The sequence below is a fragment of the Hypomesus nipponensis genome, chromosome 2 (assembly GCF_054491055.1).
Source record: "Hypomesus nipponensis isolate SF chromosome 2, ASM5449105v1, whole genome shotgun sequence".
In the NCBI taxonomy this organism is placed as follows: domain Eukaryota; kingdom Metazoa; phylum Chordata; class Actinopteri; order Osmeriformes; family Osmeridae; genus Hypomesus; species Hypomesus nipponensis.
Window position 1 is genome coordinate 16487762 of NC_140362.1, and position 19029 is coordinate 16506790.

At 43.2% G+C, this 19029-nt stretch overlaps 1 protein-coding gene across 1 annotated transcript; it reads right to left on the reverse strand.

Annotated features, from left to right (window-relative positions):
- Nucleotides 1-169: 169 nt before the first annotated feature.
- Nucleotides 170-18785, reverse strand: cep192 (centrosomal protein 192). The gene is made up of 47 exons (XM_084708604.1): nt 18627-18785; nt 17191-17398; nt 16875-16976; nt 16385-16533; nt 16155-16198; nt 15895-16033; nt 15690-15781; nt 15366-15518; nt 15007-15157; nt 14432-14649; nt 13856-14228; nt 13530-13676; nt 13327-13391; nt 12937-13155; nt 12704-12845; nt 12527-12606; nt 11620-12436; nt 11159-11282; nt 10720-10843; nt 9751-10582; nt 9483-9631; nt 9229-9405; nt 9057-9110; nt 8639-8764; nt 8285-8425; nt 8114-8177; nt 7892-8031; nt 7531-7623; nt 7269-7384; nt 6787-6966; nt 6593-6683; nt 5850-6029; nt 5294-5554; nt 4961-5082; nt 4733-4842; nt 4446-4608; nt 4027-4235; nt 3620-3743; nt 3277-3382; nt 3005-3194; nt 2735-2811; nt 2455-2550; nt 2063-2182; nt 1852-1964; nt 1198-1324; nt 927-985; nt 170-702 (listed from the first exon to the last, which is right to left on the reverse strand). Exons 2-47 carry the CDS (start codon nt 17352-17354, stop codon nt 570-572), a joined length of 7656 nt encoding a protein of 2551 aa, XP_084564730.1. The 5' UTR covers nt 17355-17398; nt 18627-18785; the 3' UTR covers nt 170-569.
- Between the last annotated feature and the right edge of the window lie 244 nt (nt 18786-19029).

Genomic DNA, 19029 nt, shown 5'->3' on the forward strand with positions numbered 1-19029 from the left:
TAAGTAATTTGTGATCCATAGTTTACAGTATTATTTAGTGTTTGTGTAGAAACTCAACCCGACACTCAAAGGCTGAACCCTTCTTGGTGAGTCTTTTTGGTTCCTCTGAAGTACCTGGGGAAGTAATTCAAAATCTGCCACAACGATTTCTCATAGGAATACAATAGGATTGTTCATCATAATGATCTTTATTTCATCAACTTGCTATTTATAAAATGTACATAAATATATTCATATCTAAGAATGGGTTTTGCCATTGCTAAGACAAAGGCTAAAAGGTTAGTCTTTATTAAACAGTAAAAAAAAAATAAACATTAGGCACAACCCTTTTATAGAGAATCGACTGACCCTTGCAATCTCAATGGACCGAAAGTCAGACTCATGTTCAACGCTCATGAAATTAAGTTGATGTCTCATCATTGAAGATGCCTTCATATTTCAAAAGTAGATGGAGGGGTGATCTGAATTCAAATGAAATGTCTTTTCTGGTGTGGACTTGACTGGTCAGAGTAGCTCAGTGTGAGAACACTCCCAGGCAAGAAGCCAGTGACTCAGAGCAACTGGGAAGCTCAGGGCAAGGCATCACCAGTCAAGTGGATAGAGATGGTTCCACTTGTTTCTGATTGTATGAGCAGCAAGCTGAGATGTTTTCCTTTTGAGCTTGGTTTGAATTGAACAGGCAGGTTGATGTAGTGTTGAGATCTGCAAGGCAGAATAAATGGGAACATTTAAGAAAACATTCAGTTTCTACATCCCACTGACACATTTGAACCTTGAACTGATCAAAAGCTTGTAAAACAGTATAATTTGTCAGGAGGATATGGTGGAGATAAAGATGCAAGGTAGATTGTTGAATTAACGACTTTATATAAAAATTATTATAGATTTTTCAAGAGGACATGATTTTGATGGCCAGACTAACTCACCGTAAGGAATATTTGGAATGCTTGATGTGGAATGGCTCCTTGGGGTTTACAAACTTCAACTGGAAGACAATTGGAGAGCTCAGCATAAAAAACATGAATTGTAAAGCACTTTGGGTGATATCCCACCACACTCTATGAAACAGTGGAATGGATTGTTAAGTGGCTGAGGAAAGACAGAATACGTAAATGATAGCCAATTGGCTGATTAAAAGAGACACTTAATGTGGGGTGTGTACATGCTTATTATCACCATAAATATATTATAACTCACCTCGTGCGTGTCGAAGGAGTTGTTGCGGAGGTTAACCTTTAGGGTACTGGACTCACCCAGCCGGGTGGCTGGGAAGACGTACATGTCCTTAGGGCTGTAAACTCCTCTCTGTGGACTCTCTTCCTGGCTGTGAACACATCATACAAATGAGATATTATCCCTAAAGTGCAGGCCATGCACCAGAACCATGGTGGCCAGGAGTTTTCCTGTTTGTACCTGTTGAGAAAAATGAGTATGTTGTGTCTGTTTACTTTAAGCAAAGATTGTTGGGCGTGAATGTGAGGTACTGTGGATACTATAACATCTGGCATGGCCAATCTTCATAGTTAGTTCAGAGGTTAGAGTTCAGAGGTTAGTGTTCAGAGGTTAGTTAGGGACCAGAACAGGTAGAGCTGTTTGATTTCCCTTACCAGAACGAAAAAGGTAGTGACCCACGTAGTAACCCTCCTAAGCCAAGACATTGCCAACCATCGTTGTACTGCCCCCTGTTGGCTACTAGTAACAATGACTAGTGGCAACATTAATGTTGCTATGGTAGAAGGTATCCACGAAAACAGGGTAACTTTCATGGCACCCTATTTATATTCCATTCATCATACTGAATGGCATTCTAATGATATCTAATGAGATGTGTCAGAGTGGGTCCTTCCTTACCAAGTATTGACTGTAGAGGCATCTGCTCGCTTCCTGGTCTTACCGATGGCTTCAGTTCTTACCAAGGAGCAGTCGCCTTCCTGAGGCCCCGTCACTGGACCTGCTTTCGACCCCTTAGAATCACACAAACAAAAACATTCACAATCAATGAAGGTCACTTTTACAGGAGTTGTTTCTCCGAATTATTTTGGGACAGGTACTCCATGCTCACCGTGCCACAGAACTGAAAGCGGTTCCTGGTCTTATGCTGGGGGTCTGTCACGGAGTGGGACTCTAGGTCCCAGAACTGGGCATAGTCCCCCCGGTCTCTGGGCATGAAGGTGACAGGCACCTGGGGGGGACACACAGAAAACTCATTTTATTATTCCGCTGAACCATTGTTATTTCCAGCATCTACTTTTGCTTCTATAACAAATATTTCCACATTTACATACATAAATGTTTCAAGATATTAGAATTCATGTCAACATTAGTTTTTCCAGTAGCTCGTCCAACAACAAAAAAGTGTCATCATGACGACAACAACAACAAAAAAACAGCAGTGGTAGAAAACATTTAGAAAAATGCTATCCAACTCAAACAAAATGACAAATACAGACTCACCTGCATCTTCTCTCTGGGTCCCAGTATGCCAGACACCCTGGAGCATCTAAAGGCTGTGTATGTCGCCCGATACACATCCCCACTGTTGTCCACCCCCTTAAAACACAGAGGACAGGAGCAAGAGCGGGTGGGTGTTTGGGTTTTAGAGAAGAGAGGTTTTATAAGAAAAAGGGGTGAGAGGGTCAGATAACGAGAGGTTGGAAAACAGAGCTGGTAGGTTGTCATAATGAACAGAGGCAGCTACTGCCACACATGAAATTAACCTGAGATAAGATCTTACCTTAACATACGGAGGGGCAAAGGATGAAATGTACCACCTGACCTCTTCTTCCCCATTTTCCACTTCCAGAAAGGACTCTGAGGACGAGAGAGAATTATTTGAAATCATGTTTTACTTTATTTAGGCAGGGAAGCCTAATTAAGGGTACTGCCCTGCCACCTCATTGACCACCAACCCCCCCCCCCCCCCACCAGGGATGGAGGCCCAGACAATGTGTGCCAGAGGATGCTCAAGGCCTGTGCAGCTGCCCAGCAGTGATCTTGATCTTACCTGAGGTTTCCCCAGAAGCTGTGGTGGGGAAGATGACTGTGCGGTTGGTGATCTCCAACAGGTTAGTGTGGGGTCTGACCGGGTCAGCCAGGGGGGTGGCAGCCTGGGGGGGCAAGGCTGAGAGACTTCTATCCACTGGGGCGATGGACACATCCAAAGCCAGATCCTGACGGATCTGTACTTTAATTAACTAGGAGGCAGAAGAGGGACTTATTAGTATCATAGCAATACATATCTGTTGTGCTCTTGAGCCAAGCAGATCTGCATCATACCTTCTGTTGGTTGTCACAATGGACGTAGACTTGCCCACTCCATGGCAGGAAGGCAGACTTGGTTGATAGTGAGGGGTTGGGACTGATCATAATTTGCAGGTGGCACCTGGAGAAATAAAGCAATAAAGTAGTTTGACATACTTATCCTGACCCATTTAACAGGTATTTAAGAAGGTTATTTAATCATCTTAAATTATTTTTCCAATGCTGAATCTGTATTGATTTATTTTGGTCTTCCACCAATACCATAAATCATACAATATTGCTTTAAATATAATTTGAAGAAATGTATGATTGTATACAATATTTATATGAAAACGCTTCTGTTACGTCGCCTTCCTACTTTGGATCAATGACTCCATGCTGAGGTGTGACGGTCAGGCAGTGGGCCGGCCACGACAGCTCAAAGCTTAGCTCTCTGGATGAGTGGTTCTGGATCTGAATGTGCCCCGTGTTGGTTTGTCCATCTATACAGACACAAAACACACATTATAACAGGACCTGGTATACCAAATACAAAGCATTGCATTTACATGTTGGTTACTTCCTCTCCCTTGAAAGATTGTGAATCATAATGGGACTGTGGCACAGTAAGAAATTACATTATGCCTGATAAAAAAATAAAATAAATAGCAACAACATAACAAATGTTTTTTTCTGAAGGTACTACATAGATGCCCGTGGTCCCTAAAGCCATGGAGATGTTCTTTTGATCTGGGGTGGGACATTTTAAACGTGAAATGGACTCACTAAGGATGGCAGTGGTGAGGATCAGCTGCTCAGGCTGGATGCTCCAGGACTCCTGCGGCTCCAAGGATTCTTTGACACTGGGTGAAAGGATTGTGTCACACTTCTCTTTCAGGAAGGGCTCCATAACCTTCAGAGCCTGCCCTTGAGGGCCCTTCACTGGCAGCACATCTAGAGACACATTGCTGATATGACGGTCCACTGAAAAACCACTGGAATAGAAATAAATAAAAGAATATTAGATGTCCCCTAACAACAACATGAACAAAATGTCATTGCCAGCAAAAGCTGAATGGATGGCAAGCACTTTCTATTTCATGGCATTTTCATAATATACACTTACAGATGTGCACATGTACATGTGTTCAGTATTTATCAGTGTATTTTGTCAGGATGGTTGTAGTCTTAAATGGGCCAAGTACCTGCCAGACTCAGTGCTCAGCTGCATGAAGGGCTGTTGCAGCTCATTGACGTCACTCTCCCCCGAGTCCGAGGTCTCCACACTACCCAGGAGCAACAGCACCACTTTGCTCATGTTCCTAAAGAAGATCTGGGCCTCATTGGGTCTCTGAGGAAGGTCGTAGGCTAAAGAAAAAAAGGCATCAGTCAACGCAGTGAAGGTATTTGAAGTACCTTTACACAAGAGTGAAATTATCCCATTTCCTGATCACCGTGAGAGGTTAACGACATATTGTGAACTGCTCCTCACCCTCTATGACCATCTCCTCCCCCAGGAACCTTTCATCAAAGTTGAGGTCCTTCAGCAGGCTGTTCTCTGATAGCATATTGCTCGCAGCTTTCGGCTTACTGAGCAGCAACCTGCAAGAAACACACCAGGAAAACAAAAACAAATGTCTTTCTCGACCTCTCAAATGTTTAGCATAACAAAGTCTTGCTCTTTAATCTGTGATGCAGTGTGCTTGCTGCTGTGTCTTACTTCCTGAACTGATGTCTGGACACCTCGTCTCCACAGAACAGACAGATGGTGGCCAGAAGAGCATTGTCAGACTGACACTGGGCCTGCTCCCGTGGAGTAGACTTCATCAGCACTGTGATCACCTAAAGACACACACACACACACAGAAACACACTTGATCTGTCCCTGCACTGCAACTGGAATAGTAGATACAAAAGTCACCGACGGGCAGGCAAGTGCTGTACATGCAGGGCTGCCGTCATCTCTCAAAAACCCAGTTAAACACCCCTTGGAATACAAATTGTTTGTATTTGTTTGTGTTTTGTTTGTATTAGGGATGGCCATGATTCCTACCTCCTGGGTCCTCTCCTTGAGGATGAACTGTGAAGGCGAGAGGCTGATAAGCGTGAGCTCTGCGGCAGTTCTTTTCTGCAGGTCGGAGTAGGCCACAGCTTTGATGAAGGCTGCCCTGGATCCCGTATTCCTCACACACACACACACCTTGCTGACATGGCCTGCAGCCACACCTGTTAACGTAGTCACATAGCCATCGGATGTCTTCCGCAAGTCCTCGAGGATGATGTTGCTGGTGCCACCGTACCCTGAAAGAGGAATCTGAGAATGGAGAATATTTTAAGTTCAAATGGAATTGATTAGATACAACTACATAACATACAAATCCAGTATTTCCTTTCCAGTGTTGATCTCGAAGCTTTTTTTCTGGTACAAAACTGTTCTTAATTTCCCCATTTGTCCGAATGTATGTTATAAGGCAAAAATGAGTAAGGGGCTGCTGTTAGACATGTAGATAACTCACTACCCATGACTATTCCTTTGTTAAGCCTGGCTTTTCTGGCTTTGATCTCATCAATCAACAATCTGTCAATCAACAGATACAACCTTCACTTACAGTAAACTTGACCCCAGGCTGAGAGGGTCGGACCCCAGACTGTTTGATCTCCAGCTTGGCCAGCATGCAGGCCACTCTAGTGGGGGCAAAGAGGAGGTGCACTGCCGTGTCCTCTCTGGGCCTGATGGAGAGCTCTCTGTGTCGAGTCAGACGCTCCTCAGACCCAAACATGCTCTGAAGCTGGAGGAGTGGACAGGGAGGAGCACAGAGAAGAAAAGAAAGACTTTATTGGGTGTTGTAACTAAAAGAATGTTTGTATATATATATAAAATAAATGGCTAATATAAGATAACAGCCTAATCCTAGACTTGAAAGTGTAATTGAAAGTTGATGACATTACATAATATTACAAAAAATCCTCATGTATTAACAACTGATGTTTAAAAGGTGAAGGTAGACAGTCAAATACTTAGAGTTAAACTTATAGTTTTGAGTTAATCTAATCAGATAGAACAGTCTAAGAGTGTTATAGATGTGGTTCATGAAAGTAGAAACAATGACATAAGCCAACTCCTTTAACTTCTGGTAATTTGTATACTATAAAAGGACTGGGCAAGAAAAACGGAAATGATTAATTGGTAGAAAGTCCCCAAATTGCGACTAACAATAAATTAAGTCTAGAGAAATTATTGGAAAAAAGGAGAACATTATTTCTAAAACACCACTTATAATTATGATGATTTTTCCATGTTCCTAAATAACTGAATCACTAAATTGACATTCAATCAAAAATAAATTCTAACCTGAAAGCAGTCCTGATCCTGTCCCCTGATCAGCAAACGCAGTTGGTGTGTTGTGTGCAGAGAATTGTTTCGAAGGACCAGCTTCTGTTGTCTGGAACAAACAGGCATGTCAGAAATATGATTAGGACATTAAGACACAAATTAAAATCTCTGCAGTTTATTTAGATTAAATAATAATTCAAATGATTCATTACACAGCTCTGCCCAAAGTGACCCCTCCCCAGGCCATGAACTGCTTGTTGGAGAGAATAGGCGGCACAACACTGGGCTCCAGGGACGATGAGCTAGTCTTCACTTCATTCTCCTGAATGACCTCTCCTTTCAAAATCACCTCATATTGAGGGCCTGATGGCTGCACTAGGATCGTCAAAACACTGCGGAGAAATATGTGAAGCATTAATGACTTAAATACGTTTTTTCTCTTCTCAATAAAACACTTTTAGAGAAGCATAAAAGGTAGTTAAAATGTTAGCAAACAAATGATAGAATACTAAGTACACTTCTGTTGAAACGTTTGGGGTCACCTGTCTAAAGAAGAAAATAATAATTTGGCCATTAAAATAATATCAAATTGATCTGAAATAAAGTGTTGCTGGAAATAGCAGATTATTAATGGAGTCTGTGTTCCTATGGCATGCCAAGTTTAAATGGAAAATTAAGGGAAAATAATGACAACCTTTCCCTGTACTTCTTATAACCCTTTGCAGAGAATGAGATCACAATGCCTTGCCCCTCTCCTGTGCGTAAAGAGAGCTCGTCAGGTTTGACTGAGAAGTCTTCATCATCGCTGCTCTAAAAATGGAACACGTGGGGTTAGGAAGGGGGAGATGATATTAACAACACAGACACAGAATTATACAAAAGTTATACACACCTGTTATATGGGTTTTTAATGATACAGAATCTCAAATCACGTCTAACAAAAATATAAACAATACCTTGAGCTTCAGCTGCACATCAATATTGCCGGCGTTCTTTAGTGGGAGAGTCTGCTGGCTCGATTTACCAAACAAAGCAGAGAGGTACACAGTCTGCAGAGGACAAACATACCAGAACAGGTACTAAGTTGCTGTTCTACCAAGTTGCTTCTATATTGGCCGGGTTCCCCCGATTCGTTAAGAAGCTCTTAACGCTAAGAGCGTCTTAAGAACGTTCTAAGAGCGTTCTAGAGCACCCTTAGAACGTTCTAAAGACGCTTTTAGCGTTAAGAGCTTCTTAACGGATCTGGGAAACCCGGCCATTTTCTGTAAATTATTTGTTGTTCTTTCAAATGCATTTGAAGCACTGTGCAGCTCCTACCTGTAGGTCTTTGGGAGTATGTACCCTGGCTGTCCCTGACCTCGCACAGAGAGGGATGCTTGTGATTAAGTGACTTGCACCAGGACAATCCACCTCAATGTCCACACGAGCACTGTGTTCATCCGGTGGCCCTAGTTCTCCTGAAATACAACACAATCCTAATAAAATTCTGGTGAATGAATGGTGTTGTGCAAATAAGTGTAGCAAACGACGAAATAATACCTGTGCAAGAGGCGTATTTTTGTGGTGCATGAAAGTGAACCCACACCATGAAGCACTCAGGATTCTGAAAGTTAGCAAATTACAGAATGCTTTAACCTTTTAATCAATCACAAACAGAAGCAGGCTAAACCAGGGTGTGGGTGATTCAAAGTTCATAAAACTGAGCCTTACCTCTCCATAACTAGCCTGCATTACATGATTAATCAAATATGGAGCACTTGGAGTAGTAGTGTGATCTGCCAGAAGCATCTCCTCAGATTTCATGCCAACCGGACTCTTGGAGAGGGTGAAGCAGCGCCTGGCTGATGCATTCTGGGAAAATATGGCATAATAAAGTAGGCCTGAGTAACTTCCAAACTAGCATTGGTTCCCTACATTTACCCATGACTAATCTTTGATGTCATACTGTAGCTATCCAAGGTTACGGAAATAGCTGTACCGCCACATCCTCAATGTTGCAAGTCAGAATCTAACAGTAGAGTTACAGTGAAGTGTCTACTATTCTAATTACTATGGTGTACTCACTGCACTGATGACCAGGCGGAGGGGCAAGGTGGCGTGGGTTCTGTTGAAGAGTTTCAGAGGAAGAGCTTTGGCACTGCCACCTGCCAGATCTCCAAAATCCAGACTACCAGATTTACCAACATCTATCTGTAAGTAGGGAGACATTTATGTATTCATTTTTTACAATAAATATGTTGTATTTGAAACAATGTATAGTACAAAGATAAGGTATCACATAAGAAAATGTAACACATAATGAGTAATATCAAACTTTAAAGTAGCCTGAATTATGTTACACCACAGTTACAGTTTAATACTTGATTAACACGACATTTGGTCCTTATAAAACCCTTAGCCCTGCATATGTATACACACCCACCCCCTGGGTTACACAAAGAAATGGCAAACAATTACTTTAAAAACAGAAGCACCCTCTCACCTCCAGAGCTGGGCTCTCAGCTATGGCCATGAGCACCACCTTTTTTGAAAATACCTGGAAGATTCCAGTGAAAAGATTTTCATTTGCCATTATTCTGCCATTTCTGTACTGCTACTGAACTGTTGCTTGGTTAATTGTTAAATACATTTATGTATACAAATCAAGTACTAACCTCAGCGCGTGAGGCAGGGTAAGCCTCAGAGGAGGCGGGCCAAGAAGCCACACTAAGAACAAGCTGATAGACCCCTGCCTGTGGAGGGATAAACAGAATCTTCTGCTCTTCAGTGCTCCTGGGACCAATGATTGTCTTGTTCTTGACGATCAGCAACTGGTAAGGCAGGCTGTCGACCTGTGGTTAAGACGTGGTTACTTATTTCAATCCTTCAGTCTTTTATACCAAGTATTATCAGAAAAACGAATCTTTACCATTTTCCCATCGATCGAGAAACTAGTGAGGGAAATGGAGACTTGCTGCCATCGCTCTGAAGGGTTGAACAGGCTGAGGGAAGTTTGGGAGGCGATGCCCACACAGCAGGCCTGTGGGAAACGGAGCTCCTCTGGAACCACCACTTCATCTGGATGGTGCGAGAAAGGAAGGAGGTCGACAGACACATGAAGGGGTAGAGTACAACTTCACCGTCAACACCAAGGTATTGTAGACATTCAAGTCAGACATCAAGACTTCAGGTCTCACCTCTGAGTTCAGGAAGGCCTCCAGGGTTCCAGGGGCCCCCTCGGAGATGACTGTAGGGCTTCCCTAGAAGCATGCCTGGGTCCTGCTGGCTGTGGTGGGAGTGATGGATTGGGTAGCCGACATGCAGACCTCCGTGTACAGCGTCAATAGACCCTTGGACATGGTGTCTCATTGAGGCTTCAACACCTTGAGGTCCAGCCGAAGACACTTTGTACAGGCTACCGCCTAACCCTAAGTGGTACGAATCAGGTTGCAGGAATCCCTCTGACCCCAGATACTGCTGAGACAGCTGGGAGCTGAACAGACCGCGTGAAGGACAGAAGCTGACCAGGGCTCCCTGAGGCTTGAAGCTGGGCATGGGCATGTGGTGTAGCTCCTCTGAGGGGTAGGTGGGGGACAGACCGAAGCCTCCTCCAGGAAAGGCACTTGGCTGGGCCGGCATACCAGTCCACAGCTGGGAGGGTGGTCTCACCATGTTGAGCGGTTGCTGGATATTCAGGTTACTGGAGTAGCCAGAGTCAACCTTTCTGAGCTGGCACACGCTCGGGTCAGTGGGGTGTTTGTGTGGCCCATACGCCGACCCTGTGTCGTTGGTCCCAGTGTGAATATTACACTCACTCTGACTACGCCCGCAGCCCAGTGAAAAGCAACATCGCAGGTCAGGGCTTTGAGAGTGATTACGATGTTGATCCGGGCTCTTGGAGTGGCGCGGAGACCCGTGGCTTTGGGGTAGCCCACAAGCGTTGGCAGGTACCATCTGGGCCTCCTGTTCCAATGGTGGAGTGGGACTGGCTCTGACGATAGTTGTGCTCAATGACATTGTCCCATTTTTCTGCAAAAGGCAAGATGGTAGTGGTCATTATTACACTTAAATTAGACAACGATTAGACAAAGTCTTCCTTCAGAGCAGTTTTATTTTTATGGCCCACAGAAAATACATTCCAGTGCTGAGTCTCAGGTGCGTTTTACCTTGTGCTTGTCCGGGGTGGGTAGACTGGTGCTGTCGTTGAGGGAGATGTAGGTGAGCCTGCTGATGCTAGAGCAGGTGGTCTGAGGGGACGTCTCACAGTGGAGTGTGTCAGCCACTTGACTACTGGAGGACAATGCAAGGGACAAAGAGAGAAGGAATCCCATTGTCAATGACAGCAGTAACACAGAGGAACAAGGCTATTGAGAAATTAAATATTAACCTCGGCCCCCCCAAAAAAATAAAAAAAAATAATACAGTTTATAATAAATGCCCAAATAGTATTAAGATGTATTTAAAATTTAAAACCCGGCCTTACAACAAAGCAAAGAACAGTTTCCCATTGTTTAACATGCATAAATGACAACATAGATGCATAGTTAAACACTGATGAGGAGACAGTGGTCTGGTTTAAAGCTAAGAGTTAGGAGCAGTTAGTACCCATCAGCACTGGTAATGGATGTCTGGCTGGGGGATGAGTGTGTAAGAGGGGAGGTGGAGGGCCTAAAGAACTGGTTCTCCTCCATGCCTGCAGCAGCTGGGCCCACAAAACCATGAAACACATCTGCAAAAGACATACAAAAATCAATTGTTGACAGGGTACAGATTCAATATTAATTTGTAAGCAAGAAAAACATGCTTAGAGTAGCCTATATATCACCGGCCTAATTGATTGTACTGGTGTACTGTATGCTGGATCGGGATAAACTCTGGTAAATTATTTCAGTGATTAAAGCCTCGAAGGGATTTTCAGGACGTTTTAAATTGGCCCTGATATTCTATTCTAACCATGTGTGCTTTGAGCAAGCTGAGGACTTTTTCCTTATCAGTGGGCAACTTCCTACAGCTGGGGCATTTGCAACCAACTGTAAGACCAGTTCAAAATTGACCGTTCTCCATACCATGCCTGTCATTGCAGCTTGCAGACATCAGTTCATTTTCACTTCCAGCTGACTTGGCTGTCGAGGGCTGTTGTGAGTCAACAAAACTTGGACCAGGATTGGTTGATGCAGTCGGCATGCAGCTGGCAGGAAAAGAACGTCTCCTGGAGTCCCTGTTGTTACATGGAGTGTCTACGGTGTTCTGACTGGCACGATTAGACGTGGCATCATGACATGCATTACCGTTTGCTCCGACAAAGTCTTTAGCGTTACAACTGGTGGTGGACTGTCTGTCGCTTTGAGTAGAGATGCCATGTTTCGCATGCTGGATGGAAGCTTGGCAGTCCTGAAGGGAGATGTGGAGGCTGTCTGTCCCCAGGCTCAGCAGGTCAAAGTTAGGAGGGGATCCCGATGTCTCGCTATCACTACTCCTGGACACGTCGGTCTTCTTCAAGTACTTTTCCATGTCAAAATTGTTGACTTCGCCAGCCAAGGTAGTCCTCTGAAGAACATCCACCAGGGAACTCTGGTCGGACTGGCCCCTCTGAACCTGGTTCTGTCTCTCCAAGGGAGAGAAGGGCACATCAGAACTAGAGCCAGTTATCAGCCTGCTGCTGCTGCTCTGGCCTTTGATGCGTCTTCGTTTGGACAGCTCCATGATCATGGCAGCCAGCTGGTTTGGATCGGTGCTAATGGAGGCGTCATTGATGGCGGAAGCGATAGAGCTGATACTCAGCATCTGGTGGCTTGTGTTGCCAGGTGAATTGCAGGTCAGGTTGGCTGACCCCAACCCCGCGACACCTGACCAATCAGGGTGGTGAGTTGACAAAGTTTGATCCTACAGAAAGAACAGGCAGAGAAATTATTAGATTGTGACATAGAAATTATTATATGTATAACAAAGCAATGGCTGGACACAGGAACAAACCTTTTGAGAAGGTTCTGGTTCAGCTGTCTCCTTTAGAGACATGTGGTCTGAGGGATTCTCTAAAGTATTTTCCAAGTCCTCTGCAAGTATAAACATCACACTATTAGAGACTGGGGTAAATGTGATATTGGTTAAAGTGATATTATGTAGCAGTCTTGTTGTAGTGCCATTGTTTACCAGCAATCATGGTGTGGTCTGCATCAGTAAGCTGCACTGTTTCACTGTGAACAGAGACGTTTCTTGAGGCAAAGTCGGAAGGGCGGATCAGAGCAAACGGCTCTCTCTTTTCTGGGGAGGTAATCATGTAACCAAAGGAAGGCTGGAAAGAGAATAAGATAGCATGTAACTGAATTTGTCTTAAATAAAGAACATAAATCACTACTCCATTGACAACAAAAGTTCCCACTGACCCTTCTGACTCCATCTTCCTCATTGACCCCAAGGCAACCCAGAGCCTCCGACCGCTGCTGAAAGAACTCCCCCAGGGTCAGTCGCAGGTAACTTTGGTTTCCCGTCTCAAACTCTGAGGAAACCTGGGAGGCCCTCATCAGGATGTGTCCACTTGCCGGCAGCTTCCAGGAGCTGTCTGACTGGTTTGGGCTGCAGTTGGCCACCTCAATCTGCTCCTCCTAGGGGGGAATTGTAGCTGAAGATTCTTATTGACATCAATTCAATAAAACTGAAGCTATTTTCAGGTAGCTTGCCGATACTGACCCCATGTATTAAAATAGTAGTAAAGTAATGGCCAAGACAAGAGACAAAGAGAGGGAGAGAGGAGTGATGTCCAACTGCTGACCTACCTGCATGAACTGGTGCTCCTTCTCAAACTCCTCCTGGTCTTTGATAATCTTGTCAATGGCATTACCTGAAAACGATTGGATCAGTGTTCACATTGGTTATAAAATTCTGGTTTCATTGGAATTTTATGGCAATGTGTCTGACAATTTTCATAGAATATTCTGTTTAAAACATATTTCTTAAGATAGTAAACCTTTATTCTTACTTGCAGGAAGAAAGTCCTCGGTCTTAAATTGCTCAATGTTTTTTTCAGGCATGTTCGCATCAAACTCTTTATCAAAGGAGGAGTAGTATGCCAAATCAGTTACCCAATTCCCCTCTTCATTCTGGTACACTACATTTTCATCGGCACCTGGTAAACACATAAATTAGATCCAACTGACCATCCACAGATCTGGTCATCTATAGGCTTCCACATTTTTGTATAGTACACCTATCCAATCTGGGGATTATTTGGATAGCTGTACTAGGTCTGTGAAAAAAGTGAACAACGTCTAAATCCGTGTTTCATCCCAATTGCAACTCTCTCACCTTGTTGGAGCTCCGTCGCCATGGTGTCAGGGCTGAGGTTCCAGACATCGTCTGAGTGCTCCTGATGGAAGCTTTGAGAGTAGTACTTGGGCTCCAAGGAGGTGGAGAGCGCTTTCTCTTCCTCAATCTGGCTGTCCGAGGGCTCTGGTACAGAGTCCCCCAAAGGTCCCCCTCTCATCCCTAGGGGAGGCTTGGCACCGTCCGCTTCATCCACCCCCTCAACATCGTCGTCACTTTCATCGTCCTGGTCACCACAGTCAGGGGGCAGTACCTGGGACCAGTCACAGCTGCCCTGGTGGTGGGCTGTGGCTGAGAAGTCCCAGAGTCTGGAGGTGGCTTCTACCGTTCCCACTGGACCCACACGGTCCCCAATCTAAAGCACACGGAAAGTATGGCAAGTTACAATTATACAGGGATTTTAAAAAAGTGGTCCTAGTTGTCGTTATCTATGGCTGTGTATACTATAATTTCTATTTATTTACAAAATGGTATGTCAGAATAGATAAAATCATTAATTATCATCACAGTGATTCATCATACACGGTGGTAGAGGCTGTTATTGGAGTGCTGAGCTACCTCACTGTGTCTTGGTAAGCCATCGTTGTCCAGTCCTGAAAGGGAGTGCATATCATCACTTTCCTCTCCAACTCCACCACTACCCACAATGCCAAGCCCTCGCAGGATGTCATAGGTTGTCTGAACGCCGGTGTGGGTAGGAAGGGAGGAGGCTGTCAGCCTTTCATTGTTCACACTCTCCTCACTCCCACTGCTTCCATCACCCCCTCCTCCATCACCTGTGATCCAACAATATGGACGTTATAATAATATATGCAAATTGGACAGATTTGCAAGTTATCATAATCTGTTTGAAAATGAAAAATGGATTATAAATATAATTTGTAATGCACTGTGTGGTCTAAGATCCATGGATGTTAGACCACACAGTGCATTACAAATTATATTTTAGGGGTTTCATATCTTGAAAACAATGATTCAACACTTTCTATGATTGAAATATGACTTTTTCACAATTAATCTCTATTGGCCTTAAGAAAACAAGACAAATACTTATAGCAGAAACAGTGTATTTGCAAGACCAATTGTCAGTCCATCCATTAGTGTGGAACTGTACCAAAGGCATGGTAATTTACCTGGAACAGACGAGTTGATGACCTGACCTTCCGCTGAGTGCCGGTGTTCGATTCCAGACGAACGGTGAGCATTCCAACCGGAGAGGCACTCATCATCAGAACTGCCTCCCTCAAGCCCTGGTCTGAAGTTGGGACGATTGCTCTCTCCAATCTATTAGCAGATACAAAACTCAGTCAAATAAAAAGTGGAGAAAATTCAGTTAGAACAGTAATTTACATAACCTCAAAATACATACTCAAAAGTAGTCCAATTAAATATTTTCAATTTAAGCCACTTTTAGCAAATGCATAGGTACCCTCTATTATCCAAAGCTAAACTTATGATGCACGAGACTGGGTTGCAGTCATGGGAAGCTCACCAGCTGTCGGAAGGTGCTGGGCAACAGATGGGACCTGGTGAAGCTCCGCCTCTTGGCTGCTTCCAGCTCGTCCTCAGTGTCCTCCTCATCACTGGCAGGACAGGAGTCCATCCCTGTGGCAGCCAGTCGCACATCCGGCATCTGGTAGTCCTCCTGTCATCACAAAATCAGACTTAATGTTCCTGTAAGAGGCAATGAACCGTTTGTTGGGCACCAACAACAGGCAAACTAGGTGCTGAAATGCTTTTTCATTTGACTGTTATAATTTAAGAAAATTTAAAACAAGGAGCTAAACCCTGGTTAGAGGGGCAGACGTTGTCTTACAGCAGGAATCTCCTGACCCTCCACCTGACCTCGCTGCATGGCCAGAGGAACCAGCTTGTCATCACTCATGTGGACCATATCAATCTCATCATCTGGGGATTGAAAAACAAAAAGACAGACTCCCTTAAAATTTGATATTGTGTTATAATTTCCCTCCACTTAGTTCAATTTAGATGGAGGCTAAAAGGAGGGATGGGGAACAAACCAGTGATATCCATGACCATGCTGTCCAAAGACATGAGCTTTTCATTGGCTAAGAAACTGGAGTCATTGCCACTGCAGCAGTCGTCACCTTCCGTACTGGCGGGATTCTCGTTCTCTACTGTTGCAAAGAGGGTTAGGTCCTATGGAGACACAGGGCAAGCAGAAGTTTGGACAATAGGTCACAAAAGGCTTTCACATTTATCAGCACAGGCATAGATGGTGTTCATAAAATAAATTATTTTTGAAGAAGAAACATTTTACCTTTTTTTTCAAAGTATCCTTGTTTCCCATGTGTAAGAACTTATCTTAAAGAAATGAAGAACAAGAAAAATGATTACCTCTGTCGCAGGTCACAAAAACTACATTGGCTAGAGTTGAATGAGCAGTATTGTGTATGTCAAACCAGGTCAAGACAAGACAGTGTGGCCCATGCCCTGTCCAGCCAAATATATGTCAGCTCAGACAGTATTTGTATGTATGGTAGTTCTTACCAGCTCTGGGCTTTATGGATTGTCCAGGGAGGCATGAAGCCTGGGAGAGAGAACCCAGTGTGAAGACATTTGATCTGGATTCATCCAGCTCCACCTTCAACAGCATGTCTGAGAAACGGTGGGCTGCAATGAAGTCATCAGCATTTTCCCTGGTTGGAACAAACAGATGTACATTCAGAATGGTTTCTTGTGCCGCAATATCACAGCTGAAATTGTTATATTTAGCATTTACTTTAGAAATACTTGGGGTTGTGAGGCAACCCAGGCTCAGTAGCCATTCAACCCTCAGCCGGCTACAATCCAAACAAATACTATGGACGAACAAGAGTGACGTTTGCTCCATTGTTTATTTTATTATAACAAGAATTTTAATTTAGTCTGGAAATAATGTGACCCCTTACCATGTATTGTTTTCATGAAAAAGTGCATACTTACATGTAACCTGCTCAAGTGATGGAATCAAGTGATTAAATAATTGGCTAATACTCACGTGTTATCCATGAAACTAAGGGCAAATTTGCCTTTATCTTCATAAGAGGAGTCCTGCGAAAGCTGGCCATTCCCCAAATAAGATGCCTCAATGGCATCTACCCTGTGAAGGTAGTCACAAGGTGTTTCAGACAACAAAGCCCCAAAAAGTATAGATGTACTCTCTTACAAGAGGCGAGTTGTACACTGTGTGTACTTGATGTTGTGTACTTAACAGCTGTGTTGTAATGTGTACAAATTGTGATTTTAGTAGATCATTATTTGAGGTGTACAGAAAACAACCTGTGGTAAATAATCTGGGCTGAGTGTGACCCCACCTGTTGTTTATGTCCACTCCAGGTCTAACTTTAGCCAATGTTGATGCAGCCACTGGCAGCCCAGGAGTGGAACCCAATGTGACATTAGCACAGCTGCTGCCCTGGGACTGTGACAGGAAACTCGGGATGAGCTCATCTTCCAGGTTGCAGAGTCTCTCCATCATACAAAGTGGGTCTGGTGGCTCAATCTTTGTTGCACACCGTTAAACTATGGAAATAAAAAAGTCATGTTGTACACACGGAAGTGAAAACTAAGTTGTCATAAATGCAGGTACATGTTAGTAAGGGTTTAATTTTGCCTTCTGGTTGCAGTGTTCATCATAATCATCTGGATTTTTACAAAAGCATGACCCCAGGCCCCTGTGGTGTAAGCATTGTATAATTGTCCAAAAAAAGGATGGATATATATATATATATATGTCATTACTTTTCTCATGCAACGCAATTTAAAAAGCACACAGGTATTAGGCAGGTGGTCGTTTTGTTATGGCTAATCGTAACAAATATTATATTAATGTGATACTGTTGCAGTCTTGCAATACTGCGCCATCTGTAGGATTGTATTGGCATTAACGCGAAAAGTGCTTATCTTTGAATGAGAAATCATTCATGATTGGACAATAAACCCATTGACGTTGAAAGCCCGCTCACTTAACTCAAGTCTGATGTAGCAATATTTTAAACACTTTATTTATTTAATGTACTTTATTTTTTGCAGTTAGTGCACCTTTTAATGAGACCTTCTAGAATTGTAAATTATCTCAGTAGCTTAGGTACTTTGTCCGTCACTTGACTTGTATTGCTGTCTCTCTAGAGGCCTTCACCAACTTCCCACACTACTTTAACTCTGGTCCGTAAAACAATTGTTTGTTTAAACATTATGCTGTTTCCGAATATCAAATGAATCGTCACCGCTCAATGGAAAGCCATACGCTCATGTAATTTCAATACGACCTGGGAGGAGAATGGAAGCTAGTTTTCTTCTTTTTCCGTTAGAGGAAAATACAAACACAATCAGCAGTTTTCTTAGTCATGGAACAACCTGTTCAGCTGCTTCCAAAGTTAGTGGAAGTACTGTAGGTAGCTTCTAGAAATGCTCAAAAACAAGCGCGAAACGAAATATCCAAGGTTTGCTTAGAGCTCATCATAAAATTGAATCGTGATGACGAAACAGTTAGCTAGCTAGTCAATGGCTAACCTAGTTTAGCGAACTAGCTGCACTCATAACGTTAGGCCAGGAAGCCATTCAATACGGCTATGGTTAACAAGTCTTTACATTGCATACCTTGTTTGTCAAATTAGTGTCCAGCTCTTTTCAAAATGACAAAATGAAGACTAGTACATTCGACGTTGATATCAAATCAAAGATTCCCCAAACTTTCAAGTATCATCACATTCAATCTAGAAACAACACTGTGGCGACACAATTCACTCACCTTACGCCTACAAGTAAATGTTTTCCATCAAAACGCGTAGCTTTACAAAAGTAAAGTTAAAAATATATAATAGCATAACTTCCACTGTAAACAATCAAACGAAGACACTACTTTTGAACGTAACAACATGAGAAACTCAGGCTTCTTCTTTATCTTGTTCTGTTGAGTTTGTTTGCAGTTTTCATCCTCATAGTTGTATTACCGCCATCCTCTGGCCAGTTATTTTACCTAAATTTCCTTCTCACAGTCTTCATCTTTTTCTCCTTTTAATATTTGTATCTCATTATTGCAGTCTATCCTTAATGGTATCATAGTCCATGATTTAATTTAATTTAAATATAACTAAACTCGCAGAAGCTTGATATACGACCCATTCCTTTATAACACTTGTTCTTTTTTGTTG

Coding starts and splice junctions, on each gene's coding strand:
- cep192 (XM_084708604.1), bottom strand. CDS start 17,354: ATGATGGAGAGACTCTGCAACCTGGAAGATGAGCTCATCCCGAGTTTC. Junction 7,624..7,891: donor ATACTCCCAAAGACCTACAG/GTAGGAGCTGCA, acceptor TGTCCTCTGCAG/ACTGTGTACCTCTCTGCTTT. Junction 3,383..3,619: donor CATGGAGTCATTGATCCAAA/GTAGGAAGGCGA, acceptor TTATTTCTCCAG/GTGCCACCTGCAAATTATGA.